The 26,688-nt window shown below is 52.8% G+C and overlaps 1 protein-coding gene and 1 long non-coding RNA gene across 2 annotated transcripts in view; one reads left to right on the plus strand and one right to left on the minus strand.

Moving 5' to 3' along the window:
- Window positions 1-2,884: 2,884 nt before the first annotated feature.
- MFSD4A (major facilitator superfamily domain containing 4A) overlaps window positions 2,885-26,688 on the minus strand; it is a 29,466-nt gene continuing 5,662 nt past the window's right edge. The window contains exons 2-10 of the mRNA XM_072814523.1: window positions 21,255-21,453; window positions 20,373-20,633; window positions 17,191-17,359; window positions 16,656-16,771; window positions 15,151-15,324; window positions 10,980-11,127; window positions 7,680-7,750; window positions 6,205-6,325; window positions 2,885-5,071 (exon numbers count right to left, since the gene is read on the minus strand). Of these exons, the coding sequence (XP_072670624.1) occupies window positions 5,016-5,071; window positions 6,205-6,325; window positions 7,680-7,750; window positions 10,980-11,127; window positions 15,151-15,324; window positions 16,656-16,771; window positions 17,191-17,359; window positions 20,373-20,633; window positions 21,255-21,453 (1,315 nt within the window). The 3' untranslated portion in view covers window positions 2,885-5,015. The remainder of the gene's footprint in view (window positions 5,072-6,204; window positions 6,326-7,679; window positions 7,751-10,979; window positions 11,128-15,150; window positions 15,325-16,655; window positions 16,772-17,190; window positions 17,360-20,372; window positions 20,634-21,254; window positions 21,454-26,688) is intronic.
- LOC140626790 (uncharacterized) lies at window positions 7,326-10,764 on the plus strand. Its single transcript, XR_012025798.1, has 3 exons — window positions 7,326-7,532; window positions 7,666-7,788; window positions 10,616-10,764. It is a non-coding gene; the product is annotated as an uncharacterized lncRNA (long non-coding RNA).

The raw sequence follows: 26,688 nt of genomic DNA on the forward strand, positions 1-26,688 counted from the left end.
AACAATTTGATACATCTCTACATTACAATATTTAAAGACTGAGTTGGGATATAGGTGGTGGAAAGGGGAGACTGTAAAATGATTGTTGACATAAAAAGGAATTTATGGGAAAAAATCTTGGGAAATGGGAAATCTTTTTTATTTTACTTTTGAATTTTAAAAAATATAATCAGATTCATTCTAGCCCTTGTGAGAAGCATGTTTTGCCTATTTCTGCTCTAAGCATTGTTTCATTGTGTAGTTTTCAACATAAGGAATTGGAGACTTGAGTTCATGAAGTAAATGGAATGAGGTACTTTGAGAACTGAGTTGATACAATCTCCATGGGGAAAGTGGGGTTAACAGGTGGCACACATGACATCACAGAGGTCTGTCTCCCATCTCCAGGTGTGGATGACAAGATAGAGTCAGAGTGTTCTTTGAGGACAGCAGTGAAGCATCCCTTCAGGTGGTGGGTAAGCTGTGTTCAGGTGGTTGAATAGGAACCACTTCTGATGACTGCTGGATCCTCCTAAACCACTGTGGTCAAAATAATATTACCTGAAACAATAGTCTCATGAGATTGATTAAGTTTGGGAAATGGGGTCGCCACCTCTTGGAGATTCAAAATGCATATTAGAAGATTAAAGCTCTAAGAAATCCTTCAGTAGGGGATCCCTGGGTGGCTCAGTGGTTTAGCACCTGCCTTCAGCCCAGGGCGTGATCCTGGAGTCCTGGGATCGAGTCCCCCATCAGGCTCACTGCATGGAGCCTGCTTCTCCCACTGCCTGTGTCTCTGCCTCTCTCTCTCTCTCTCTCTCTCTCTCATGAATAAATAAATAAAATCTTTTTAAAAAATCCTTCAGTAAAAAAGCTTGTCTGATCTACCATTTTCTAACCTTTCTGATTGTTGACACATCCTCCTGAGGGGCATAATGTCCATTTTTTAATAACTTTCTGTATTTCATAGATGCATCTAATGACAAAATAATAGCCTAACATTGGGTAATTTCCCAGGACTTGTGTTACCAGTTATGAGCTCTCACAATGATGGTCCCTAGAAAGCCCTGCGCTTAGGGCAATGTGCCCTGTTACTGGAGTCCCTGAGGGTGACTTCCTTTGGGATAATCTTAAGAGGATGGTGTATAATGAAAAATGAAACAGGAAAGATAATTTCTGCCAGATGGAAAGCATTGGTGTCAAGGTTGTTGCTGGAGCATCACAGCTGATGGGATTCCCATGTGCTTTGAAGACGTCATCACTGCCAGAAACCCTGCTCTTATCAAGGTCACTGTCCATGCTGCCCAGTCCAGTGGTTGATGTTTAGCTCTCATGGTGGCATTGGTTACTTCCTCCTCCTTGAGATGCTCTTCATGAGGCCTTCCAGGAGACCACACCCCTCCCGAACTTCCTCCTACTTCGTGGCTTCTCTCACGTGCTCTGCTGGGATCATATTCTTTTTTCAAACCTTGGTTTGAAGGTTGGCAAGGCCCAAACTTCTAGTCTCCCTACGTTCTCTCTCTAGGCAGTCTTTCTTCAGTCTCAGGGCTTTAAGTGCTAAGTGTATGTGACTGTGAAATTTATTGTTGGGCTTGACTTTTAAGCTCTAAACTCTTGTACTTACCAGCCTTCTTGATATCCAGGATAGCATCAAAAAATGAACATGTCCGAAACAGAACTCTTGAGCACCACCCCCTCCATCTGCCAGTGGACAATGGCCTCATCACAGGGCCAGTAACTCAGGCCACATGCCTTGGGTCATCCTGGATTCCCGTCTTTCTCACACCCATGCCCAATCCATCAGCAAATTTGGACTTCTCAAAATATAGCTTGAATCTGATCACATTCGCTATTTCTGACGCTACCAACATTGTCCAAGCCACCGTCCTGTCCTACGAGGTCTAGGCAGTCGTGCCCTTGCTGGTGTCCCGGTCTCACGTCTGTCCTGCAGTTTCTCCTCCACACAACCACCACAGTATTACTTTGTGTAAATGAGACCACGCGCCCTGCCTGCTCGTAACTCCTGGTGATCTCACATAAAAACCACAGAATCTGTACTCCTGCCCTGGCTTGTATGATCTGGCCCCCGGCTGCCACTCCCACCTGTTTCCGACTCCTGACCCACCTTCCTCACCACACTGAAGCCCCACTGGTCCCCTTGCTGCTCCTCAGGGACAGCACGCGCTGCTCTCCCCCTGGCCCCTGCCCAGTTGGCTCTTTCTCTGGTCCTTGGGAGTTGCTGTTTCTGCATTGTTTAGGTCCCAGCACAAATGGTGCCTCCTTATGAAGGCTTTCCAGAACATCTCTGGACAGTCCTCTTCCCACCCCCTTCCCCTGCTGTATTTCCTCGGTGGCACTCAATTATCCTTCATCCTGTGGCATGTAGTTCTTACCGTCCATCTGTTTTCTACTGCAGTGTAATCTCTGCGAGGCAGGGACTTCTAGCTCATTCTCTGCTGTATCTCTGCACCTAATCAGCGCCTTGAACACAGCGGGTACTCAATAAATCTTTTTAAAATGAATAGACGAATCCTCTGAATGACCTCGAAGTCACTCACTCTGTCTTCCTTTAGTGAGTCTGGCATCCAGATGGATTAGATTCCAAGCTGGGGATGGAAGGCTCCTGCCGCACTCTGAAATGTCAACACTCTTAGCAGGAGGAGATCAGGTGAAAAGCCCTACTTGCCCTGTAACTGATTCTGAAGCGTCGCATTAAAACCTACCTGCCTTCTCCTATTCTGATTATATTTAAGAGGGAATAGTGATTCTTAGTCCTGAGAGTTGTTTCTCCTAAAATATCAGCCGCGTGAGCCTGACTTTGAGAGAGCCCACTCTTTGGGAAATATCTGATCATTTGTTTCTGAGCTTCATATAAAAGCTCAATTGTCCATAATGGATAACACACTTATTAAATTTAAAATATTTTATTTCAGGAAAGATACACTTAGATTTGTTTCAATCTTGTTTTCCTATAGTCTTAAATTAATCATGACATCTTAGAGAAAGCCAATGATTCTTCTTTCTAAATCTGTATAAAAAGGATGGTGTGTGTGTGTGTGTGTGTGTTTTAATTTTGAAAAACCACAAGAAAAATACAACCACTTTCTTTTTGTCCAGGTCAGTCACTCACTCCGGTTAGATTGAACATTTAAGTCTGGCAGCCATCAAATACTTTTAAGTATTTACAAATATAGTTAAAACTACACCCCTAGACCATTGGCTTTCAAAAGAATTTGGATCTGCTTGACTTACAATAAATATGTACCAAACACATGAGCAATTTTGAAGTTGCTAATGAGGTTTTAAAAATAAAGATTGCTAACATTTATTAAGCAGTTTCTGTGTCAGGCAAATGAGAATTGCTTCAAACAAAGTTACTTAATTCTTTCAGAATTCCTTTGAGGTAGGGTCAGTTCCTTTAGAAATGTCACTTGGATTTAAAAACAACAACAACCACCAAGCCGGAAGAGCATCAGTGATCTATCTGCCCAGGGCCATGCAGCTAGAGGGAGAGGCCAGGGCTCACCCCAGGGCTGCCGGAGTCCCTCGGGCACACATGGTGCTGGCAGGTGGAGCGGCTTACATGACAATGCTACTGATCTGCGAGACCGCTTAGACCAGCTCCTGAGAACCTGGATCCACTTTTTCTGTTTGACCACGTACATCTGTACATACACAGGAAAACTGCAGGTAAATGCATGTACTGTCACTGTGATAGCCACTTCACTGCTTCCGGACCGCTCAGTGCTCCTACCCTCTCCAAGCGGCAGCTCTGGACTCTCTCTGTGCTGCTGGGGGATTTGCCCTGGGCAGGAGTCTGTCCTCCTCAGGATCACTAGGTAGCCCCAGCTTTTTGTTAAAGAAAACAACTTGACGTGGTGTAAAGAGCTTTGTGCCCCTCTATAAAAGATGTCAAGTTTAAATTCGATATTTTGGAGAAATCCTTAGTGCCGTTTCTACACCTTTTATAAGCACTGTCAGCGTCAGTAAAGAACAGAATCTTCATCCCATTCTCCCAGATGACTTTGGGGCCGGTTAGCATTGTTGTTAGCAGTGGTATGCTGGCAGATGTTTCACACCTGGCTCTCCAGCGGCTGGAGGTGGGAGGAAGCCAGGATGGACAGCTTTTGCCAGGTCCTGTGGGGTGAATACCCCACCCCCAGGGCTGATCTCAAGCCACCAAACACATGATCACTGAAAGTGCTGCTGGGAAGAGATGCACAGAAGCATACCTTTCCGCCACGCAGATACAACACACATAAGTAACTTTAAGGAAGTGATGGGTTTTGAGTGGTCACTACCTTTGTCTTTAATGTAATTAATTGTAAGTTTCTATAATTTAATTTTGAACAACGGCCGTGTTTCACAGCCAGTTCTCAAAATGAAATTTTAGCAATCTGCTTTTTATAGTCTGAGCTAGCCCAGCATACCACTGAATTAGGGTCCCAAAGACAGCAAGATTCAACTTTTCCTTTTGATGCTATAGATTTTAAATGAACTATTGATATCAGCGACAGGAATTTGCAGGACTTTGGACTCTCAAAAGGTAAAAAGCAACATCAATCCTTTGAGCATGCCAGGGCATAAACTTGGGGTTTGTTTTTGACTAATTTAAAATATATCTACATCTAGCAATGATCATTGAACTTTACAATTTCAACCTATTCTTCCAAACTTCAATGAAAAGTGATTTTTAAACCCAGGCAGGGTGTGGTCCATGCAAGAGGTGGCCAACGGAGTGAAGCGTATGGCTGTCTTCTTCCTTCCCATCTGGGTATCCTGGACAGTTGTGACCAAAGGTTCGAACCAGGGAACTTGAACATCCATCCAGTAAACTTCTAATGATTTGCCCTGGGAGGATCCAGGTACCAGAAGTCAATTCAATCTCTTCTACCCAAGCAAGGATTAGCGGAGAAGATCCAAGCCAAGGTGTGGAGAGATGGCCTCCACCGCCACCCCCAAGCATCTTGAACACTTCAGTCCGTGCGGGTGTGCTCAAAAGGCCGGAAGTCTTCGCCGGCCCCCTTCACCCAGCTTTACCTCTGGTAGCACTCCAGGCTTTCTATTCCTAGGGCTTTGTCCTGGGTAGGAACTACAACAGGAAAAACAGGTAGCGTGTTGTAGCGGCGTGTATGAGCTGTAGCAATTATTCATCTGAGAGCTTACCCAGGCTTTTGTTTCTCTGCCATTCTATGGCTCTCCGGGAGCCAAGTAGAAAGTCAGACTTACTAGTTCTGGCAAACCATCCATTGGTGGAGGAAGTTTGTTGAAACTAGTGTCTAGGACTTGGGGTATAGAGGTTTCTTTCTGTCTCCCACGAATAGGGAACTCATTAGGTGTTACTCATTGCATATTTAACAAACGCTTCTGGAACCTAAGTGAAGCCTCCATGCTGAGTGCCAGGCTAGGTACCTGCCCCCTGAGAGGGGTGCAGGGTAAGGGTACAGTGTGTGCTAACTACGGGGCCCCCATTATTCTTCTGGGCCTTTACACTGAGTGGCCACCTGAGAGATAGGATTACAGATACCTGTCCCTTCCACTCTTTTTTTGTGATTTTTTTTGCGTTTATGGAGAGGATGAGGGTTCTGCCTGGCTCCTTAAGAACCGGCTCCGTGCACAGCTGATATACTTGTTGGGACTTTGGGATCTTTGGGCAAAGGCAGGGAGGCTCAGGGTTATGAAAACAGCTTTGGGACTCCCCCTCCCTGGGGTCTCCAGGAATGAGACTATTCTTAGGAGGCGCCTCTGCCCTGAAAGAGCTTTCCTTTGCCACTTGGCCTAAAGGATTTCTTTTTGAAAAAGAAATCTGGACTGGAGTCAAAATCCTAAACTGCAAAGAGGTGGCCAATTAGGCTTCTGGGCTGCATTCCAGCCAAGGAGGCAGACTCTGCCCTTCAGGGCCCCACATGAGCTGGAAAGAGATTCTTGGCCCGTGGTCCCATGGCATGGTGGGATGCAGGAAGCCAAGCTCACAATCCATGCCCCTCTCCTAACGGAGAAGCCATGAGTCAGCCTATCCCATTCCCTCCTGCCCTCAGAGTCCAGCCCGGACAATTGCATGGCACAGCAGGAAGAGAGGGAAAGGAAGCTGTAGAAAAATAAACATTTCCTTGCATTTTACTTGGAACATAATGGCATTTGTGGCGTGCTAAGATCTATGGCATCTCCCACAGCCTCACCCCACTCTGTTTTCCTCCTCTGTGGGGAAACAGATTCTTTCCTTACCTGATGAGAGTCCAGGGTGCATCCTGTGGAAAAACAGGAGCAAGATATAGAAGGTAAAAGCCAAGCAACCAAAGATCACGCCACAGACCAGGAAACTATAGCTGCCCTGAGCCTGGAATATCTGCCAAAGGGGAAAACACAAATACAGACCATCAAAACCTCACATGAAGGTGTACCGGAGGAAGCAGCTTTCTCTGACCTCTGGCAGGTTTTTCAGTCAGGTGGAGGGCCATCACGCCGATAGGCAGGATCATGGGTAGGTAGGGGGGCTGCTTGGCAGGAGTCCTGCTCTGAGGCAGGGGTGAGACCTCATGGCCCCTGCAGTCCCTGGAACCTTCTGAAAATCTCCATATTTTTCTTTAAATTCTGATCATACTGTTTCTGTGCCTACAAGGCCTAACCAGAACTTTGCAAAGGATTTTGTATATATATCTTTTTTTTACCGTGGAAAATTTATTTTTTTTTAAAGATTTCACTTATTTATTCATGAGAGACACACAGAGAGAGGCAGAGACATAGGCAGAGGAGCCCTGTGAGGTGCCCAATATGGAACTCGATCCCAGAACCCTGGGATCATGCCCTGAGCTGAAGGCAGACAGTCAACCACTGAGCCACCCAGGTGCTCCGGAAAATTTAAAGCACAGGCCAAAGTAGCTTATGGAACTCCCATGGACCCATCAACTGACTTTAGTGATTAGCACCAATTTCCTCTGTACCCCTACATTGAAGCAAACCCCAGACATCACATCATTTCAGTGCAGCTCTTCCCCCTCCTGGCAGGGCCCCAGAAGAAGGAAGGAGGTTTGTGATGAGGGACATTTGGGAGAGACCGACAGACCTAGGTTTGTATGTCCCATCACTTATTAGAAGCATGACCGACCAAGGGCAAGTTGCTAATTTATCTGACTTTCAGCATCCTCCTTTATAAAAGGGGGATAACAATATATGCCTTAGAGTCTTCAATAAAAAGCAGATGTATTTTTTTTTCCTGGTGAACAGAGGAGACGTGGGGATGTCTGAAGAGAAGTGGGTGAGCTGGCTGTTGATCAGGGCAGACTTGGGCAGGACGGCGGGCCCCGTGGAGGACGGCCAAGGCTGGGAGAGGTGGGGTGGGGACGGCAGGTTGAGAAGGGGTGGGAAATGAACTCCCGACTCCACTGAATCCCGTCCCAGGCTCTGGGAGCGAAGTGACATTCCCATGGGGCCCTGCTGGCCCCACTCCCAGAGAGGCCTTGTGTTTGCATTGGACTGTACCCCACATCCCTTCACATTTCCAGGTCCCACATTCGGAAGTTCAGTGTGCAAGGCTGGCTCAGGAGCAGAAACAGGTAACAGACGGAGGGGGCCCTGCCTGCTGAGTGGGACCCTCAGGGAAGGGATAGGGTGGGCTCAGAAGGTGGCTGGCCGCTTCTTCCCACCTGCTCAGAGGGGGGCTCCCCAAATACTGGCCCCTTCCTCTAGGGTCTCCCACATACCGAACCAACCAGCATCTGGAGGACCATCTCACCAATTCCTGCCCCTGTCACCAGCACCGTGGTCGCACAGCCTAACCAAAAGAGAAGGATTTGGGTTAGTAAAAGCAAGGTAAGGAGCCAGAAATCTGCTGGTATGAGCCCAGTTATTTCTGGGAAGACTCTGGAAAATGGTATGACTGCCTAAGAGGACTACTTCGAGTTCCTTAGATTTCTCAGACTTTAGTCCTTAACTTTGCTTTGGGGATGGTAGGTCCTGCCGTCACTATGCTTTCACTGTCCTAGGACCTTCAAGTACTCAGGGTTGTCTTCAGGGTAAATTCCAAGTTGCTCGGCCTGGCATTAGGAAGGGTCCTTCCCAATCTGACTGCCACTGACCTTTCCAGAAAGCTTTTCTGACCTCCTCTGGCCAGCCCTTGGCTCTGGGCAGACCTGTGTCCTCACTGCCCTGGCGCTGCACTGACCGGCCACACCTCTGCTTGCTCCGGCAACGTGGCACAGACCCTCCGAGTCCAAGCTTCAGGGTCAGACTATGGTCTGGGGTCCCGAGCCCAGCTGTGTTAGCTACTAGCCATGAGATTAGGCCACTTGTCCCTCTTTCTGTAAAATGGGCATGAACTCCTCCACAGCGTGGCCCTGCAGGAAGTGCCATGTGGTACCCAGCCTTGTGTGGGCACACGGGAAACTGCCTTGGGGAGAAAGTCCACACCCATTCATGTAGTTTGCAGGGCCCTTTATACCCCATCCCTGCTGAGAGCTCAGACGCCTCTGAACCTGCTCACAGTCTACCCTCCATACCCTCCAGCGCCGGGAAACCAGCTTGCTTCCTGCCAGGTTCTGACACGTGTGTTCCCTGCCTTCTGAGCATTATTCCTCCTCCTCTCCATCTGCCAAGCTCCTGTTCACCTTTTAAGTTCCTCCTTTAGACCTCCCCCAGGCCCTAAACCTGCATGAAGTTGCTCTTTGTCTGTCTCCCTCGGCCCCTCCAACCTTTTCCTCCTTACCCGGCTGCCTGTTTGCAAGGCAGCCTTCCCCGAGGGGCTGCAAGCCCATGAGAGCACACCGTGCCTTGAATTTTCGTTCAGTGGCTACACACTATTAGCCCAGTGGCCAACCTGTGGTAGGTGCTTGTGTTTTTTGAATAAAACAGGATCATCATTGCCTACTTTGTGCTTTAAGTTACTCTCTTGGTCTGGCTTATATTTATACCTAGCGCTATGTCTCTGCTGTCACAGTGTCCCCTGCCCCTGCCCTGCCCTTCCCTGGAGCACCTTTCCTTTTTCCTTTTGCCTTTCCAAATCCTGAGCCAGTTCACGTCCTATCTCCTCTGTGAAGCTACATGTGGATTGAACACTGGTCGTTCCCTTCTCTGAGTTCCAGAAGCACCCGTGTCTAGTCCACTCATTCATTCAAAAACCCGCCAGTACTTTCTGTGCACGGGTGTGAAGCTAAATGCCAAGAGTACTCAGATGATCTGAGCTGACATGTCTGCTGAGCACCTGGGAGTCCACTAAGCCGCTAAGCCAAGTGTTCTATGTCTCCTCCTCAAATGCACACACAATCCGATAGGTGGGTAGGTGGGTATGTGCATCCCCATTTTGTAGGTGAGAAAACCGAGGCTAAGAAAGGGGAACAAAATGGAATCGTACGAGGTCACAAAGCCAGAAAGCGTGCAGGCAGGACTGGCGTTCAGGTCTGCCAATGACCTCAAAGCACACGCTCTTGCCTTTGTCCCCTGCTGGTGCCCACAGGGAACACGTCATCGAGGAGAGGACACAGATAACAGGTACAAAAGTCATGAGGCAGGTCAAACACGAGAGGCAAGTACAAAGGGGAGGGGCACATCTTTCCAGGGGAGATTAGAGAAGCTTCCAGAAGGGGTGGAGAGAGAGAGACTGGAGTAGGCAGGCAGGTGCAGGGGCGGGATGGAGCGGAGCGGGCACTGCAGGCAGGGAACGGCAGTGATTCACAAGGCCAGGATGCAGGCCCTGGGTGGGAGCAGGGTGAGAGGAGGTGTGACAAGTGTCCCAGGGGATTCTAATGTGGCACCGGCACTGAGAACCGCCAAGGCAGGCAAACGTGAAGGGGACAGGTGGGCACCTGCCGAGGCAGGGAAGTCGGTGATTAGAAGCTGGGCACCGTGAAGTGTTCCAAGCAGGCACGGGATGGGGAAGGCTGAACGGAGGCCGAGATGGTGAGAGAGGAGAAGTGGGTGGATCTGAGTGATCACCTGCGAGCAGAATCAACCAATCCCAATTATTGTTATTACACTCTAGCATTTGGCTTAGCTAATTAATTAATTTTTAAGTAGGCTCCACACCCAAGGTGGGACTTGAACTCACAACCCCAGGGTCAGGAGTTGCATTCTCTCCTGACTGAGCAGCCAGTAGCTCTATCCTCTAACGCGGGCTGACTGCTTAAAACACGGGGATCTTCTGCGTGACGTGTGATGCCAACATTAATTCACTGCTTCACTTGGTCGCTTGGGGTTTGGAGATCATCCTTAGGTTTCAAGGATTCAGGCTCCCACCTCTCCTAGTGGGTTTAGCTCTAATTGCTCTGGCCACCCCCACGCCGCCTACACCCGTTTCCACCACCCCCTCCTCCCCTAGAGAAATCACTCCTCCTCAGCGTTGGTTTTCCTTCACCCTAGGGCACTCTAGTTACTTCTAAGGGCAATGCTAAATGTTCACAACATAATTATTTTTAATTAACTCACTTTTTAAAAAGGCCTTTGCTATATGAAGTTGGGAAGCTACAGAAAGGGGAGGGAGATTCGTGGAGAGAATCCGAGGCTTCCGACATCAAAGAACCCCACTGTCACAACCCCAAACCCAGGGTGGAGACGCTGCCCTACTCCTTCGTGCCTCCAAACATATCCACAAGAAGAGCAAAGCAAGGAGGTGCTCTTGCTGATAAGTTATAAACCCCTTTCCTAGACCATAACTCTCCCTGTGCAACCTGCTGGTCTTTGAACTTGGAATTTTTGTCACACAAAATGCCAGCTGTGGGCCAGCAGACATCGCCACCCGGAATCGAAAACAGGAAAGAGAAGTGTACTGCTTCTGCGTGGCCTGACGTCACATGACACAGGTACGGTGTCGAATGGGGAAAGCCACGTGGGATAGAATGAGCCCCCTCAGGAGCCGGGAACCGGTTCCCACCAGTCAGGAGGGGAAGCAAGCCTTGCTGGGAGGAGGGGGGCAGCGGCAGAGCCGGGATACGACGGAGAGATGGGGCGTGGTGGGAGCAAGTGGTACTGGGGTGGGGGTACCTCCCCGCTCTGCGCACCTGCACACCTACCTTTGTACTGCAGGATGTCCTCGGTGTAGGCCAGCATGCTGGGGAAGGTGCTGCTGAGGAACAGGCCCAGGCTGGCTGTCCCCACGAACAGGAAGGCGACGTTGTAGGAGAAAACAAGAAGCACCAGGAAGGTCACCACCACGCCCACCTGTAACCGCGGGGATGGAGGAGATTAGCAACGAAGGGGCTGCGGGGCGGGGGGGATCGCAGGGCTTCAGGCTCCAGAAAGGTCCTCCCTGACCCCAGAGCAGCGCTGCGTGACCAGGACGCCTCCCTGTGGGCTCCACGGGCACTGCGCCTCGCAGCCTCGCTCCTGGTGCCGCCAAGGAAGCCCTGGGAACTAGGACCGCTCAGGAGGAGCCACCCAGACCGCAGGGCAGATGGCCTGCCATCCACGCGGAGAAGTGGAGGAGCGTGGCGAGGGGTACCGCCTGGCCCAAGGCCCTATCTGGGAGCACGGGGAGTTCCAGCCAAGGCACCAGCTCTCTGCCCTCCACTATCATCGAGAGGAGCTGCTTTTCTTGCCCTAAAAGCCATGAGTTCCCAGAGGAAGCCCAGGGGTAGCAGGAGAGGCTGGCAGGGCTGGGGGTGGTAGGGAGGGTGGGTGGTGGGGTCCCCACCCTCAGAGAATCCAGGCACACTGCCCAGAGGGAGGCTCAGTGGCTATGGCAGCCTCCCCCAGGTCCAGCTCAGACCGCCCTGAGCAGATTCCACCCCCTGGTTAGAGGCGCCTGGGATGAGCTCAGGGACCAGAGATCTTTCTAGTTCAGCAAGGGTCTCTGTCACAGGGGAATATTTTTGTTTGATCATGCTTTTCCTAAATTCCTTAAAAATGTTTTTATGTTAACATTGAATACTTTCTTTTTTTTAAACATCTTATTTATTTGACACGCACAGAGAGAGAGAGAGAGAGAGAGAGAGAGAGAGACAGCACAAGTGCGGGGGTGGGGGGCAGACAGCAGAGGGAGGGAGAAGCAGACACACAACTGAGCAGGGAGCCTGATGTGGGGCTCGATCCCAGGATCCTGAGATCATGACCTCAGGTGCCCCAATATTGAATAATTTCTATGCAAAATGCCTTTGGGAAGAAAGTCAGGCAGCTCGGTACTGGAGGCAGAAGACCTAGGTGCAAGTACCAAGTCTGGGGCTTGAAGTCCTAGATCTCTCTGACTCCAGCCCCCAAGTCTGCAAAGTGGGTTACCAAAGCTCCACTGAAGAGTCGTGGAGAAATGAAGCAACGCAGGGGCCATGGCTCTAGACAACTATCAGTCTTGAATTTGTGTGTGTGAGCTTCCTTTAATGTCTCCAATCATAAGGGTCTGGAAGACCATGGAAAATCATGGCTTTCAGGTAAAAATCTCGTGGCTGAGTATCTCTGTTTCTAGAAACAAGCAAGATAAAATTATAGAGCAGAGGGCCTGAAGGTGTGTCAGAAACCACCTCCAGCCCCAGCTGCACCCTGGCTGAGCCAGAGGAGTGAAGGGACCATCACCCCCGCAGGTAGATCCCAGGGACCCGCTGCAGCTAGAGGAAGAGCCAAGCAATTGCAACCCCGGAGCCCCCTACACTTCCCCCGTCTTCATGGGCCCTTCAGTCTCTGCTGCGAGATCTCTCAGTCTGAGACGGAGACTCAGGGCTTGCCAGCAGAAGGCTGCCCGAGGCGGGGTACGCTGGAGGAAACTCTCCTCCCCATGGAGAAGCAAAGCGAAAGATATCTCTTGCGCGATAAAAATGTGAGAACAAGTAGACAGAGCTAAGGTTCCAAATATAATGTATTTCTTTGGCACAGAAAATGGCCCCATTGCCTCGCTGCTCTTTCTTCCTCCTCTGCTCAATCTTTACATGTTGGCGCCGCCCCAGCCTCTCCTGGCTCTTCTTTCTCTGCATTCCCTTTTGGTCCAGCGCATGGTTCCAAATATCTCTACGCCCAACCTCTTAAATCCATCCTTCCAGCCACGACCTGTCTCCGAGCTCCAGACTTGCACATCCTCCTGCCCCTCCGACAGGTGACTGGCTGACTAACAACGTAGTCTCGACAGAACGTGGCTTTTCCTCCCCCCAGATCTCCTCCTGCCCACGTCCATGAATGGCCTGCCCATCCACCCAGTGGCCAAAAGCCCTGTAACTACAGGAGTCCTCAAGGCCTTATTCCCTCCCCGCCTCCATTCAGGCCAAGGGCAAGTCCCATCAACTCCACCCAAAAAATGCTGTAGACTCTTGTGTCTCCAAACCCATCCTGACCACCCTCATCCAGCTGCCACCACCTGGACTGCAAGAGGGGCTCCTCGCTGTCTCCGTGATTTACTCTTGCCCCTCCTAGATCTCCTCTCACACACGACAGGGGGGTGTGCTTTTATTTTTTATTTATTTTTAATTTTTAAAAAACATTATTTATGAATGTATTTATTTGACAGAAAGAGAGAGAGAGAGAGAGAGCACAAGCAGCGGGGGTGGCAGGCAGAGGGAGAGGGAGAAGCAGGCTCCCCACTGAGCAGGGAGCCCAGTGCAGGGCTCAATCCTGACCTAACAGACTGAGCCACCCAGGCCCTCCCCCTGGAGTGTGCTCTTAAAATACAAAGCAGATCACGTCCATTCCCTGTTTAACACTGTCTAAAGGCCTTTCTCCCACTTTGAATAAAACCCCAAACAAGACCTTACAGGATCTAGCTCATGTCTGCTTCCCCAACCTGCTGTCTCTCTGCATCCTATCGCCGACCCTGCCCACTACAATCCCACCCAGCTAGCTCCCCCGTTGGGACCTTTCAATCAGCAGTGCCCTCTGCCCAGAACACTCACCTCTCCACCCCTCATGGTGCTGGCACCTTCTTGATAGTCAGCTCGCAATGGGTGTGCCTGGGGTGGGACCAGTGCTTTGATGGTGGTGCTCTTGCTCCCCCTCCTGCTGCCTGGCCACCCCACTTACAAACCATACATTTCCAGGCAAGCCTTGAAGAGTCACCCTGAAAATCTCTAGGCCTGGGGGAATCTTAAGAACACCTCTCTTATTTTTATTTAGCCTGGGTGACAGAAGACAGAGCCTGCCCAAGGCCAACTAGCAAACTCCACCAACCAGCTCTCCTCGCGGTCAGTGGGGCTCTCCCATCTGGGCCAGTGGCACTCAGCCTGCTTCCCACCTGCCGGCCAACCTCATCGTGACCCTCCAGGCCAGGGCACACTCACGCCCTCCCCTGCCCATCTTCTTCCCAGGCTGACTGTAAGCATCCCCAAGGCAGAGACCCATTGCCTGCAACTCAGCACGCCTGCAGTTCCCCACAGACCCTGCACAAACTGCATATTCATTCACCAGGAAGTGATTGTGGAGACCCAGGAGAACAGAGAGCGGGGTGACCATTAATTTAAAAATGACAGGAATGCTCGGAAGAAGTCAAGGAAGTACTTTTTGACAGTGGGTTGGGCTACACAGAAAGGGAGCGACTGCCCAGTCACTGGAGATGTTTAAATAGACCGTGGACTCCCTGGAGGGGATGTTAGAGAGGTGATTGGAGCTCTGGAGGGAGTCTGGGCTAGATGGCCTTACAGGAATCTATAATCTAGACCCTTTGTCATTGACGGTGACCTGGACACATCTCAGGACAATAGTCTAACCCTACCCCTTGCCTGGACCCCTGCCTTCCAGGCAGGCCAATTCCCTGCCTGCCATCCTACATTCCAGTCTGGCTACTTAAGAAGCACCTGGAAAAAAGAAGAAGAAGAAGAAGAAGAAGTGCCTGGGAGAGTTTCAAAATGCAGCCCAGAGACGGTGATTTCTGAAGGATGGGGGCGCCCCTGGTCTCCACTGGCCAGAGGGCTCTGACCCACGGAGCCTCAAGGTGACACAGGAGGACCCCAGTCAGCACATGTTTTGCCTGTACTCTTGGCAGGTTGTCCACTGGGATCTGTTCCACTCACAGTAGTAATCACCTCCTGCAGCCCCTTTCTTGATGGTACAAAATCAGAGACTCACAGAAGGAAAGGGACTTTCTTTCCCAAGGTCACACAGATAGGATTTCTGTTCCCTCCTCACCAGTGTCTCTCTCTTCTGCTTTCTTCCCTCTACTACCTTCCCATCCTGCTGGCAGACTCTAGTCCCGAGCAAATGTCCTGGGGCTGTGGTAGGGCCAGGACAGAATGGTCCTCCTGCGTCTCCAAGAAGTAAAAGGAGGCCACTTACCACATTGATGAAAACCATGGTGGCTGGCTTCACTTTGGAGGAGACGGGAATAGAGATGAGCCGACCCAGGGTGATGAAGCCCCAGAAGAGGCTGGGGAGGTAACCAGCCACCTTGTGCCCCACAGAGAGCGGTTTCTCCACTGCATAGCTGTACACAAATGCTGAATACTCCCCCTGTGGAGAGACGGGCCCTGCTGAGCACACCTGCAGGGCATCCGGACCCTCCAAAAAGGAAACCTAGGTTGGGGGCAGGTGTGCTGAGGGCTGAGGGAGGACAGGTCCTGCTTCTAGAGGTTCAATAAAAGAAAGATGGACTTGAAGCCAGGACACCCGCAGGCCGGAGCTGAGGCTAGGACCTATGGTGCCACAGCTTACAGACTGCACCTGCCCAGGGGGTCAGGCCTGGGGATGTGGGGGGTAGGGAGGTGGGTGTCTCCAGGTCTCCACAGGGGGTCCTGAGAGGTCAGGGCCTACAGGGCACTGCTCCCACCCCTCAGCCAGAGCAGAGTTCCACCGCAGGCCTGATTTAGGAGGATCCCACAGAAAGTTTATTGTCGAAGGAAGGGTACCACAGCTGCAAATAAGGTGTGTAAGAGTGTCTCATCTCACAGCTGAGGGGGCAGAGAGAAGTGAGCTGCCCAAGGTCACACAGAGTTGAAAGTCAACCAGTACTGGCATGAGTATTTCCCACTGGGTCATCTCTTTCTTAGGACCTTCTCTCTGGAGAGTCCCTGATACGGCAATCAATTAATCAATCAGCCATTCAAAGGTATCTGATCTAATTCTAAGAGACTTCTGGAGAAAGACACAATAGTGTAACAGAGGTCACTAATAAAATACAGAGCTGGGCCCAGAGCCTGCCTGTAGCTTGTTTACAACATGGCTTGAGAAGTCCAGGTTTGGAATGTGTTCCAGGAAGCAGAGTGCCTTCAAGTTTACATGGCATGACCTCTACCTGGAGGAACAGGGCTCTGCTCCTTTATTTGTTTATTTTTTTAAAGATTTAATTATTTAATTGAGAGAGCTAGAGCACATGCATGAGCAGGGGTGGGGTGAGGGGGGTGGGGTGTGTGGGGAGGGCAGAGGGAGAGGGAGAAGCAGACTCCCCGCCGAGCAGAGAGCCAGACTCGAGGCTCCATCCCAGGACCCTGGGATCATGACCAACGCCAAAGTCAGACACACTCAACCAACACTAGCCATGCAGGTGCCCCTGGGCTCTGCCCCTTTAAAAAAAGGTGGGTAGCCCGCACTTGGCAGCAAACCAGAGAAGCCCCTATCCAGAGAGTTAAGGAAAACTTTAGTTTCTGTCTTTAACAGAGGGCTGGGACAGAAGACCACAGCACCGAGGGGCTGCGAACAACTCTGCAGACCGTCTCCCCCAGAACTTTTACTTAGCTTCAATGTTTGATTCGACTGTACTACAGGTTTGGTCCCCAGGAAACCCTGGTGCTCCCCTTTCTCTTGCCACCCCCAGCTCGAGTCTCAGGGCAGACAGGCCAGCTCACCGTCATCCCATCGGTCATGAACAGGACCAGGGCGGCTGTGATGTGGATGGCGAAGAAGGAATAAGGGGCTCCTTTGAAGTTCTTTCTCTGGCAGCAGCTGAACAGGTCCTCGTGCCCTGGATGGGACACAAGAACAGGGGTGAGTCTTAGTTTCTGCTCCCTTTCCTCTGCAGGCCCAGGGGGAGCGGCTGGGAGGTAGAGAGCCCGGCAGAATGGGGACCACTCGCTGCCCCCCACCTTCTCTGGCTTCCAACCACCTTCCAACAGCCCCTGTCCATCTCAGTCCCGGTGGAAGCAAGACTCCAAGAGAGCCAGGAACTTGCCCCGGGTGACACAGGCAGGCTTAGGCAGAAGGGAGGCTGGAACCAGAAGCCTGCTTCCCCTACTCTCGACCAGGTTGCTCCATGACCTCACGAGACCATCAGTGGCCACGGTTCGTCTCCAGCCATCATTCCCTGTGACCTGTGTTCACCCTCCGGGGCAAGGGAAGCCTCGGTGCGGGGCTGTGGGCATGGAAGTTCATTAGAGCCCCCACCTGGGTGTGGCTGAAACTTTGGGGGCAGGGAGGAGGCATCTTCCTTCTCAGGAGGCTGTGTCTCCAGGGCGAGCTCATCTGCAGACAGGAGCAGGGGCCTCCTCTGAGGGCAGCAGGCCAGCAGCCGCTCTTTGGACAGCAGAAACAGCACAGCCAGGGGCACCGGGAGCTGAGGGGTGGGCAGAGGGTCAGGAGAGCCCTGGTCCCATCAGGCTGTCCCCTTCCCGTGCCCGGCCCGCTGCACACGCCTCCACCTGGCCTCGCGGCATGTGCGCCCACGGTCCTGATGGAATGCGGCTCTTTTCCAAGTGTCCACTCACAGGCCGGCCCTGGCTCATGCCGCCAGGTGTGTTGACCCAGGGCAGGCTGTTTTAATTGCCGCCCAACCTAAACCACATCCGTTTTCCTGAAGACAGCTCCTTGTCACATGCAAAACTTGGACTCACAGCAGGCCTCCGGTACAGGAGGGGTGCCAGAGAGAAACTCGTTCCTAAGATCCTTATTCTGAATGGTGCCAAAGCATGGCCCCCGTGCTGCTTGGTGCTGGTAGATCATGTGACACTTTACAAAGACAGCTTGCTTTTGGTCACTGTCCCCATTTTCCAGGCGGGGTGACTGAGGCTCAGAGTTAGCACTCGGTCATAACCAGTTACAATGGGAAGAGACCAGAAGGCAAGCTGCAGACCCAGAGGGCGTTGGTGCCTGGTCACACAGCTGACGTGCAGCAGAGCCCAGGCACCCCAGGTTGGAGCCCGGGCACCCTGACTCTGGGGCCGACGCCACCTCAGGGCTCATCTGGGTGATGTTATCTGCCCCCTTGGAGGTACGGAGGCTGTCCGCAGGGGCTTCGTGTCCAAACTGGAAAGCAGAGACATGCACAGCTTTTGATTGACAGATGAGTGCTCTGAGCAACACGCACACACAAGCCCAGCGTTCCGTGCACTGCTATTTACACGGAGCTGCTTGGGTTTCGAGAACCCCCCAGAGCAATGAGAAATGTCTCCTGCCTCTGCCGTTGCCTGGAGAAGCCTCCACCGCCTCCCTCAGGTGCCCTGCCCGCATCTAACCACCTGGCTGCCAGGAAGCGCTTCATCAAGTCTGACCTCTGCCCTTCCTGCCACAGCCCCATCCCGATTGCTTTCGCTCAGGAAAGAGAGGCGGCCCGGGGAGCTGCAGAAGCTCCCTCAGAGGCCTTGTGGGGGGCCCCCTCCGGCCTGCCAGTGAAGCCCCTGTGGAGGCAGGAGGCAGCGGGATTTGTTTTCCCAGGATTCTGGACACCGCCCTGGTGCAGACACGTTGGGAGCCTCCCTCCACACTCAAAGATGAGTCCGGGTCAGACGCAGCACCCGGACAGCAAAGCAAATCAGGCCCGAGTGGGAGGAGACAAGCCCTGCCCTCGGGAGTCCGGGTCTGACGGGGGAGACAAGCCCTCCTTCCAGTCCAGTCCGATGGGGGAAACAGGAAACCATCACACAGAGGCCTGCAATGGCTGGATGCCAGGGTGAAGGCCAAGGGGAAGCAGCTGTTCAACAGCCTGGTCACTGCAGAGGGGCTTTCCAGGGAGGCGGGTGGTGGGAAGGGCTCCACGGGGGATTGGCTGGTGTGGGCCGCTCAGAACACACCCTGTCTCTGTAAGTAGCCCATTCAGAGAAGGCAAGCTCCACCTTAAGAGTCAGAGAGTGCTGGGTGGGCTGTGTGCGTGTGCGTGTGCGTGTGCGTGTGTGTGTGTGTGTGTGTGTGAACATGCACAGCCCCATTCTCTTCTGTGGTGGACTGTTTATCTTCAGAAACAAACCAATATAAAAAGTCCGGACATCCTGCAGCAAACAAAGTGCCTCCAGTCTGCACCTTGAGGGGCAAGAGAAAAACATCCCTCAGCTTAAGCTGGACCTTCTGGCTTCCTGGTGCTGGAGTCTCAGCTTCGACATGGTACTGGCCATTACTCCTTCCCCTTGCAGGTCGCCCTTGGAAGCCACAGGCCCAGAGCTGTATCGTTTTCAAAGCAATGACTGGCATGGGCAGAAAACAGAGCAAAAGAGGGGCGAGCGTTTTTGAGAGCCCCGAGTGAAGATTCTAGTACAAGGAGAGGGAAGTTACAAAGGAGAAGAAAGGGAAAACAAGCACCGCCAGGCACAGAGACAGGAAGGGGGTTTGTGCGGGGAGTCAGGGCTCCAGTCTAGCCAACGTTTTCCTAGCACTTATCAGGCCCTTGCACCAGGGACAGTATGACACCCCTGCCCTCGTGCTCAGTGGGACTGGATGATCTCAAAGACCCCTTTCATTGCGATATGCACCCCATCGCTTTGAGGCCCGACAGCAGCTGGGTGCCCGAACCTAGCCTGCCTGCCTCTGGAGGGGTGGCGAGTCTGCCCGGAGCACACCGAGGCCCCAAGTCGTGACAAGCCATCAGGTGCCTCCATCACCCAGGGAAATGGTCATCTGGAATACTCCGCACCTCCGGCCCAGGCGGGCCCAAGCCAGGAGGCCGGGGCCACTCCCTGGTGTTCCTGACAAGTGCTTCCCAAGCTGGAGAGGGGGCAGGGGAGTCTCCCTGCCTGTGCCTCTGGCCCTAGCCTGTGCTACTCTGGGGGCCCTCTCTAGGGTTGCAGAGCACCAGAGCTTTCCAGCCAGAGACAGAGTCAGGCTGACAGGGGAAGATGACAGCTCTGCTCCAGGGCAGCCTTGGTGTAGGCAGGATCCCGGAAGTTATCGTGTCCATCCCCTGGCCTTCACAGGAGCCCACCTCACAGCAGGGCACCGGAGAATCCTAGCGGCGATGCAGGACCCCGGGGAAGAGCCTGACAGGTCCCATGGTGCGCCGTCCCAGGATCTACTTCATTTGGCCTCAGAGGAAAAGAGCTGGTTTCCCCTGGAGTCTCAGATGGCTTGAAAGTTAACCCTGATTCCATCATCCTGAGCCTGCTCACGGCTCTACCTCCCTTTTTTTGAGATCACAATCATAGATTGTCACAACTGAGGACCTTCAAGATGTCCTCCTGTGACCTTCGCATTCAGATGCATCCCTAAGGGAGTCAGTTTCCCATGCTCTGGCCTTCCTGAGGGCACATTCAGCCCAGCAGCACGTTGCTCAGAATCAGAAGAACCTATGCTGGGAGCTGGTGCGGACTGGCATGTGTGGTTGCCCACTTGTCCCCACCCAGCCCTGCCCTAGAGGCACTCACGTTGATCAGGGCCATGATCCAGAAGGCATACGACACGCGGGTCCCTGCTCCATCCTGTGGAGGCAGCCTGGAGAGCGACTGGTTGGACCAACGCCACGCCTCAGCGTGGTGCTGGCCCAGGACCCTGGACGCATGGAAGAGGTGGCTGCCAGAGGTGCTGTTGGCTGTGCCGTTGGCGGGCAAGCAGTTGGCCTCAGACAGGAAGGGGTCAGCAATAAGGGGGCTCAGCAGAGCACCAAAGCCCACAAAGAAATGGAGAACCTGGGGAGAGAAGAGAAGTGGTACGGGTGGGGGATGGCCCAGGCTTCGTAGCCCATCCCCCACTCTGTGCCCCATCTGGGGAGCCCCTGCCTGGCCCCAGAGGGGGGAGCAGAGAAGTTCCTCTCAACCACTGTCTTGGCCCTGGGATAACGTGGTGACAGTGGCGATTCCCATCTCTCCCACTTCCTTCTTTCCCAAAACTTAACCGCAACCAGCTACCACCCCAGAGGGAAGGGGAGCTTTTGATAAAGGGAAGGACTGGACAGGAAGAGAAAGACAGAGAGGGGGATGGAGCCAAGAAAGCAGCAAGAAACCATGCCATCATGGCACTCTCCAGTTCACAAAGAACCTCCTCTCCGGAGCACCTGGATTCCTGTGACCGACCACTCTGCGCACAGGGAGCGTGACCTCATTTTAGAGACAACGAGACTCAAGGCCAGAGAGAAGGTCCCAGTGTGGCCCAGCTGGTGGCAGCCACACTGAACTGAGTCCCTGGTGCCCTTTTTGCACCATCACCTGGCCTATATGAAAAGACACCTAGCCCCAGGGAGGGGACTGGGAGAGGTGAGAGCACCCAGGGAGCCCCCCACCACCCAGCCCCATGCCCGCCTGTGGGCTCACCTGAAGGAAGATGGCTGAATCCTTCTGGTAGATCCTCACCAGTTGCATGTTGGCCACGGTGTCGATGCAGCCCATGGCGAGGCCCGCCAGCGCCATGACAGAGGCCAGCACCGTCACGTCTCGACAGAAGGGGATGACGGCAAACACCAGTGAGATGGCCAGGGAAGATGTGAAGAGGGCCCATAGCGACTGGGCCAGGCTGCAGTAGTAGAAGGGTGAGGTCAAGGGGCTGCCTAGAGCCTTCAAATCAAGAGCCTCCTCCATGTCCTCCCTTGGCTGGACAGCCTTGGAGAAGCCTCTGGTGGGAGGGGGCAGGGGACTGTGGAAGAAGCTCTGTCACTCACTAGAGGTTTGCAGGTGAGACGTTTCTTGTGCCCTGGTCTTCCCAGGTAACCATCCCTCCTCATAGGGTGGCTGTGAGAACTCAAGCAACCATGTGAAGTGGCACACAGTGCACACTTAACAAAGCGTAACTGCTACTATTTTACTTACAAGCAATTTTAAATTGTTTACTGACAGGGGTGTCTGGCTGGCTCAGTTGATAGAGCCTGTAACTCTTGATCTTAGGGTTGTGAGTTCGAGTCCCACGCTGGGCGTAAAGATTACTTATAAAGAAAGTCTTTAAAATAATAAATAAGGGGCCCCTGGGTGGCTAGGTCTGTTAGGCGTCTGTCTGCCTTTGGCTCAGGTCATGATCCCAGCGTTCTGGGATTGAGTGGGGAGCCTACTCCTTCCCTGCCTCCCTATGTTTATTCTCTCTCTCTCTCTCTCTCTTTTTTTTCTCTCTCAAATAAAATCTTAAAAAAAAGGGAAAATAATAGTTTACTTTACTTATAAACTATAATACACAGAGATATTTCTGTCCCTCTCATGGATGTGCGAGGGGAATCTACTTTGAGTGTCTCTGGGTACTGTGCCATATGCACCAAACTGGAGGTGGGACGGGGAAGAACCCGAACCCCCCACCCCCACCCGCACCAGCTGGGCTGCAACGCGCTCTCCCCACACAGGAAGGGCAAAACGGCCAGGCCCTTTACAGATGTCAACTAAGCCACCTGAACCAAAGCTCTCAGCCAAGGAATTTGGGTAATTTGGCACCCTTCCTTCCTCCCTCCAGCCCTTGGGCAGAGATCTTGGCTCCGCAAGTTTCTGGAAGGGAGGACTGGTGGCTGTCCTCACTGAGAGGTGTCTGGTAGGTGACCTTCCCGCAGAGGAGCCCACAACAGGCAGGCTGAGGGCCTGTTCCCGCACAAGTGGGCGAGTAGACGGACCGTCCGGGGCTCCATCAGGGTCTTGTTGGTACACCCTACCTAATAACCAGACTCTAAGGAAAGAAGGATGCCTTGTATTTTCCGGAACCACTCTGAAAGACTGATGTGGGTAAAGGACATTGGATAGCAAGAAGGTTCTGGGGACACCTGGCTGGGTCATTGGCAGAACACACTACTCCTGATCTCAGAGTTATGAGTTCAAGCCCCATGTTGGGCCTGGAGCTTACTTAAAAAAAAAAAAAAAAACTTCTGGAAGAGAGAGCTATAATTTTCAGATTATGAACAGTTGTTCTGGCTGCTGGACCTGAAAACGGGGCAGGGGCCTGTGGCAAGAAGACTGGTCTGTTGCCAGCACATTAGGGCAAAGAGAGAGGCCCTCAGGAGAGCTCCCAGGCTACATCTTTCCCCAGAGGTTCTTGCCTTTCTTGCCTCTGACCCCTTTGGTTCTCTGCTTGGCCCATCTTTGATCAAATCCTCTGTCAGAAGGGCTCTGCTGATAGCACTAGTTCATTATTTTTTCTTATTCTCAGACTGATCTCTTGGAGAGATCACTGATCATGAATGACCCCTGTCTGTTCCCAGCTCTGAGCAGGAAGGGGGGACTCCCATGATCTTTCACCCCAGCCACTAGGAGGAGGACAGGGAGGATGGTGTTGTGGGGAGGCCTGTTCAGGTCTCTCCTGGCCCCAGTTCTACCTGGCACCCCTGCTCCGCCGGCCCCTGGAGCTGAACGCCCAGGCTGCGCGCTGACCTTCCTGAATATCTGCCTCCTGCAACCTGGTCTCAAGTCTCTCTCTGCTCCCTGGCACCCAGCACAGAGGGGATGCCCACATTTCTACAGGTGATGAAACTGGCTGGCTTCTCATGATCGTTCACTCTCTCTTTCCCTCAGGCAGCCTGCCTCCTGGCTGGCCGGACTTCAAGGATAGCAAGTGGGTCCTCTGTCTCCCCCTCAACCATTCTCCCTGTTGAACTGGCACATGGGATGGGGTGACCTTTCCACCACCTGGCTCACCAGTCTGCAGTAAAGTGTGGCTGCCCCAAGCTAAGTGCACAGACCCTTGAAGAATTAACCCATCATCGTCGTTGCCCTGCAAAACCTAGATTCATTAACGTGGTTAATGATCAGCTCGGTAGGGGTGCCCTCAGTCGGTTAACTGGGTTAACTGTCTTCCTTCAGCTCAGGTCCTGATCTCAGGGTCCTGGGATAGAGCCTGCATCGGGCTCTCTGCTCAGTGGGGAGTCTGCTTCTTCCTCTTCCTCTGCCCCCTGCCCCCCACCCCTGCTCAGGCTGTCTCTCAAATAAACAAATAACATCTTTGAAAAAAAAATCAGTCTTGTAGCAAAGTCCCGAGGGAATGGGACCTGGGATCAGTCAATGAGAGTGGAAAGAAGACTACGGAAAAAAAAATAGCAACTGACATTTGTGTACAGGCCCAAGGCAATAGGCTTTGCAACTGTGCCTGTTTGAACCACAAGCAGACTAAGGCTGGGAGAGGCTAAGAAAGAAGCTGACAGTCTGGACTCAAACCCAGGTTTTCTGTCTTGATAATCCCTACACCATGCTGCTTTTCCATGGAGGAGAGAGAGAGAGAATAAAAGGGCTGGTGATGGGCCACAGACCCAGGCAGGCCCGAGAGAGGGGCGGCCAGGAGGGAGTGGAAGGCCAGAGTCTGCAGAGCCTTGAATGACAGGCTTAGCGAGCAGTGAACAGCTGGCATGGCTAGAACGTGAGCCCCCGTGGTCCCTCTGCGGGTGTTCTGGAGGCTCCAAACACTTCATATTCTGACTGCTGGCTCCGTGGCAAGCTTCCCGAGGCGTCTGCGCAGCCTCACTGCGGAACCCCGTGCCTGGCACCGTGCTTGGCCCTGAGCTGGTGCTCCATCTAGGGCTGCTGGCTGTTGCTAGTCAAATGAGCAAAAAGCTTGAGGAAGGCTTGTCTTGTCACCCACACAGGATGGCCTGGAGCCTTAGGAGCCTGATGTGGGAGTTGTGATGGGTGACACAGAGACAGAGGGAGTCAAAGACAGAGACAGAGAGACAGAGGCAAGAGATAAAGCCTTAGCTAGGGCCAGGATGCCAGGGGGGCAGTAGGAGGCTGGGGAGGTTGGGGTGGAGGGGGAGGGCCACGGTCACGGTCACGGTCACGGTGGGCTGCCCTGTATAGGCCTTTCCGCTCTCCCATTTGTGCCTTTTCACCTTGTCTTTCTGGAGGACACTCAATGCCCCCAGGGAAGATTTTTGTTCCCAGGCCCAGGGACAGGCAGGAAAGGATGAGACAACAGAAAGGAGAGGCTGGAGGGAAACTGGCCTGGGAAGGCCCTTCCTGCATCTCCTGCCAACCCCTAGCGCGCGATTTGAGCCTGCCGCCTACAGCTCCGGCTGGGGAGGGCGAAGCCCATCTTGGGCCTGCGATTCCTGGGCACTGGGGGATGGAGATGTGTCCCCATTTCCTGGGGACAGCTGCAGCACAGGAAAGCTTGTGTTTTAATCCCAGCAAACTGCCTGCCTCCCCGCTTGCTTCGGCAGAGCTGTGCCTGGGCTTTCTAGAACTCAGCCTGAGCACATTTCTCCAGAATGGCATATGGCTGCCAAGAGAAAAGAAGTCCCAGATACATCCCAGAGCCAGACTGAAATACACTAATTGGCTTGGTCACTTAATGGTTTTGGTCAATGGCCCCTTCCAGGAATGTGGGTAATTGAAAATTATGGAATAATGATGTCAAAACAGCTTTGGCACCGCAGATGTACTAGGATTTGTAATCAGACCAGTCCTCGGTATAAAAAGTGTCAAATCACTATGTTGTACACTTGAAACTCATATAACACGTATGTCAACTGTACTCCAATAGAAAACTAAAAATCAAAAGAAAAAAGACTGGTCCTAGACCTAACTCGCCACTTCCCAGCAGGAAGCTCGGGGCAAGGCACCTACACATGGGCCCTCTGAGCCTTTACAGGTGAGTACCTAGCTCCTTGCTAGAATGGGGATCGGCAGCTCTGCCTTCTGAGGCTGCCAGGCGGTGTCAGTGCGATGTTACAGTCCTTTGCTCACTCCCTGGGATCTTCCCCCGGCCATCAGCCATCGGCAGCCCCTTTCCTCGATGATGCTCACCCCCTCTCTGCCAGCAGCCAGGCCCAGGGAAGTACCCTCAGCAGCTCCCAGATTCTCCAGCCAGGCTCTGCCTCTTTGTTCCTGCTGCAGAGCCTGCTGGCCTGGGGTGACCATGGGAGGTTGGTCCGGGAGCTGCTATAGTGGCAGCAAGGACCTAAGAGTCCTGCCCCTTATTTTATAGATCAGGAGCCGTCCCCAGATGGGGGGACAGAACCAGGATCCAGTTTTTTGACTCTCAATCCAGCATCGTGTCACTGATCTTCCCTCCCCTGGTCCCAGGTTCAGAGGTTAATTAAGGCCAATTAGAGAGGGGACCTCACTCCCCCAAGGCCTGGGGAGATGCAGGGACAGCTTGGAAAGTCTAAGGAACCCTTCCTTGGAAGCCTGAGAAATGTCCAAGTTACTCATTGATGGCTCCACGTGGAAGGTGAAGTGGGGGAGGGAGAGCAGGGAGCCAGGTCCTCCCCCAGCCTAGCAGTGGTTCCACTGTAGGTGCCTGAACCACCAGTTTGCTGAGTGACCTTGAGCACGCTGCTCCCCCTGCCAGCTCAGGTGCTCTGCTTTACCCAGAGGGTACATGTGATCACCTTGACCTGGCCTTGCCAGGGTGCTGGCTCTGGCCCTCCTGTTTCTGTGATAAGAGGAGGGGCTGCCTGGCTCCAAACCAGGGGAAGGGCTTAAGCAATAAGATGTCAGCCAGTCCTTCCCGCCCTCTACACCCCAGGGTGGGGAAAAACGCTGCTGAGGACCAGTCCCTTGCCACCTCGATGTGGGGGGACCCCAGGATGGGCACTGACATTCTCCCATCCTTACCTCGGGGCATCCCCCTGCCCATCCTGATAATCTTCTTCCTGGAGGGACCAGGGAAGAGAGGTGCCCTGAACCCAGGAGAAGTCAGAGGCATCCCTGCCCCCTCTCCACCCCAAAAGGAGTAGGCAGCTTGCAAGAGAGGAGTGGGGGCTTGGGACAAGAAACCAGGGGTCAGGGCACGCCCTGAGAGCTAGGGCAGGCTGAAGACTACGGCTCCATATGGCCAACTGGGAAGAGG

Source organism: Canis lupus, chromosome 38 (assembly GCF_048164855.1).
Source record: "Canis lupus baileyi chromosome 38, mCanLup2.hap1, whole genome shotgun sequence".
Classification (NCBI taxonomy): domain Eukaryota; kingdom Metazoa; phylum Chordata; class Mammalia; order Carnivora; family Canidae; genus Canis; species Canis lupus.